The 3,603-nt window shown below is 39.4% G+C and overlaps 1 protein-coding gene across 1 annotated transcript; it reads left to right on the top strand.

Moving 5' to 3' along the window:
• Positions 1-2,544: 2,544 nt before the first annotated feature.
• LOC121436937 (claudin-34-like) lies at positions 2,545-3,171 on the top strand. The gene has a single exon (XM_041636840.1). The coding sequence runs from the start codon at positions 2,545-2,547 to the stop codon at positions 3,169-3,171; it is 627 nt and encodes a 208-aa protein (XP_041492774.1).
• Positions 3,172-3,603: the final 432 nt, after the last annotated feature.

The raw sequence follows: 3,603 nt of genomic DNA on the forward strand, positions 1-3,603 counted from the left end.
TAATGGTTTATTACTCAACATCACAATAATGTGAAAGACAAAACAAGCTCTGTAGAAACTAGGCTTTGAATTTTGAGTGGGACCTTCATTCAGGCTAGTGACACATAGTGTGGCCTATTCTCTGTCATGATGTCATGCATCAGCACCATTCTCTGTCTCCCTACCTCTATCTGAGCATCTCTCTGTCTTTCTGTGTTATTTCGTCCTCACTCTGTTGCTACATTCTGTGTCTTATGTTCTCTATCTAAATATGAGTGAATGGTCAGGAAATGTGGCCCAAAGAACAGCTGTCTTGATCCTTCAGCTCACAGAACCTGACTCCATGAAGGGGTGCAGGTGCCAGACCTTTTGATTTATTCATGCAAATTCTCAAGCCTACAAAGCATCATGTGCTCTCAATGTAGAGCAGGCAGAACATCAAATAGTATGATTTTGTAATATTGACACCTTGTAGAGGATCTATAGCCTTCTTTGTCAGTCCATGTACATACACACATGCATCTATGTTTATAAGTATTAATGTGTAAGAGTGTGGCTGTCTCTCTCTGTTTGCACATATGTGTAAATAAAAACCTGTTTATGTGCAATGTTCTGGTGTGTGACTTTCTCTGTCTATGATGGTTGGATCAATTCCATGACTGTTTTCTTTGACCCCTGTAGTAAGGACACCACTAGTTTGTTCCCGGCTGCTTAGCCCCAAAATAATAACACAGATACTGTCTTAATTAAATCACTGCTTGGCCCATTAGCTTGAGCTTCTTATTGGTTAACTCTTACTTCTGAATTTAACCCATTTCTAGTAATCTGTGTATTGCCACATGGCTGTGGCTTACCGGGTAAAGTTCCATCCCTGGGGCTACATGGCTTCTCTCTGACTCTGCCCTTCTCCCAGCATTCAGTTCAGTTTTCCCCGCCTATTTAAGTTCTGCCTTGCTATAGGTCCAAAGCAGTCCTTTATTAACCAATGGTATTCACAGCATACAAATGGGAATTCCACATCAGACCCCACTCCTGCCTCCTTCAGTGATTCACTGCTACACAACCTGTACAACTTGGGCATCCCCATCACTTGGGAAAGACCTCTTCCCATAAAAGGTCTTCCCTTTTTAAATACATTAAAAAGCCACCCAGGATTCCTCTTATGTTTGTGTGATATCTATCATGTTCTTAGCAGCTCTCCTGGTTCTTCTACCCTGACTCACACACAGGGTACAGAATGGTATCCCTTCTTCTGCTCCCTCACTTCTCTTTCTGACACAAGTGGACATCTAATTCCTGGAACTTTTGATTATTTTAGTGCTTTGACAATAGAGATGGGCCTGGAAAAAAGAGCTAGTTTGTTGAAGCTGTTGATGCCAGTTGAGGATAATATGACTTCTCTGGTGGGGCTTCTACACTAGGGATAGAGAGTGCAGTTCTTCATTTCTCTCATCCCTTGACAGCAAAAGGAGCTCAGAAATTGAATTCAAGTATTATTATCCACTATCTTCTAAATAGTAGTCTCATAAATGCAACATGGTACCCAGGAGCACGAGGAACATCATTTCAAGTCCAGTCTGTCTCACAATGAATTTGTGGCCAGTCACACCAGCTTAAGTCTGGGCTACATACTGAGTTTGAAGCCAGAATGGTCTACATAATAAGGTCATAACTCAGATTAAACAAACCATAGCAAAAATGTCTTCCTTATGCCAAGGGTAGTGACATATGGCTTTAAACACAGTCCTGCTAATTATAATTTTAGGGATCAGCCTGTCCCACTCTTTCCCTTTGTGCTCCCATCTATGATACCACCACTAGAACCTCCAGAACCCTGTACTCTCTATAAACTAAGCTGGATGTCTTCTCTCATTTACCCTTCATTCTTCTGAGCCCACAGCTGCCATTTATCCCTATGTAGCTCTAGGACAGTGCAAAAGCATACAAACATGCTTACTGGTTCCTATGCATTTTAGATTTGCTTCCTGGTGAACATTTTCTTAGGTTCCAAATTGTCCTCTTTTGACATGTGCCAAATATTCCAGTGAATTGATTTGCTTCAAAGTAATATACACTGAGCAGTAAACTATATATGCTTACTAGAATCACTTGATTTTCTATTACTTTTATCATTAATTAATTAATTGATAGTTTATTCATCATTTATTGCCTTCCATATTATATTTTTTTGTACAGAGTTTCACTATGAAACTCAGACTGGCCTGGAACTTAAGACATATGTTATGCTGGCCTTGACACTCCCCCAAAACTACAAACTGGTCATCTTTGTGACTGAATATCTGTATCCAAACCTCATTGTACATCTGGACCAATAGTCAAAAATGGAACAGTTAGAATTCATTGTCAAGTCACAGTAAATTTTCCCAAATGTTTCTTCACTTAATTTGCTTATATTCCAATAGCAATTTCTAGAACAAAGGCCCATTTTCTCATACAAATAAATACTCCCTCTGTTACTAGTCGCCCAACAGTGTCCCAGGCTTGAGGAGCTTGTCCTTATGTTGTTTTGTATTTCTTTGCAGTTGTCCAGTGTTCACTGTCATCATGAGCAATGGTTCCTATCACCAGGCAGGAGGTTTTGCTTTGTCCACCACAGCATGGATTCTTTGCATCATCTCCATGGGCCTCCCGCAATGGCGAGTGTGGTACTTGAACGAACCCACAATCTCTTACCCTAGTGTGGCCTTTGTGGGAGTTTGGAAAGTCTGCATCTACCACCACGACAACTCCAGCAATATTAGAATGTGTCACCAATACAGCTACCATGACAACTTCATCCCTTTGGAAATTCGTGTTCCTCAACACCTTCTCCTGATCTCCAACATTTTATGGCTGATTGGAAAAGTGGCCACCACTGTTGCTCTTAGAAATGTGTACATGGGAAGACAAGAGGAGAATGTCATCTACAATGCCTTCAGCACTTCAGCAATTCTGAACATCATTGCCAGTAGCTTTGTCTTCCTTACTGTCTTGTGCAATTATTTTTCCATTGTGAACAAGGAGGGAATTGGCTTTCCACCATCTTTGCATATACCCTTTTACCCACATAGTCAGAAAGTTGGGGTTGCCATGGGAGTGGCATTTCTAGCAGCCATTCTGTTTTTGTGCAGTGGTTTGATTTTTATTTCTTACACGTTTCCCTTAAGCAGCCAAGCCTTTCCTAATACCTGAAGATGAATTTACTTTGCCTTAAAAACATCCAAAATTTCCTGTGGTTATAACAAGGATTTTTGAGATGTTGACCTAAAGTTTCCAAGAACTCAACAGTGTTCAAGTGGCCTGTGATAGAAAATGGCCAAGTGGCTCCTTCTGATATCATATCTTTTCTGTGTTTCATTACTTCATTAGTTTTATTATGAACTTTGATTAAAAATTTAAAAAACCGTACCCACTTATCAAATTGTCTTATGAACTTTAGGTTTTAATTGATGTCAGTGAAGGAAATGATAAATAAATCTAGTATATATGAAAATGAGTGTCAGAGCACATTAATCTCTCATATTGCCATCTGGTTCCAAAGCTAAAAACAAAAGCTTACCTATTTGTCATGTCATAATAATACTATATCTATATTATATTATATTACATAATATATATTATACA

The sequence above is a fragment of the Microtus oregoni genome, unplaced genomic scaffold (genome assembly GCF_018167655.1).
Source record: "Microtus oregoni isolate MIOR12 unplaced genomic scaffold, Mior012 000050F_008, whole genome shotgun sequence".
NCBI lineage: Eukaryota > Metazoa > Chordata > Mammalia > Rodentia > Cricetidae > Microtus > Microtus oregoni.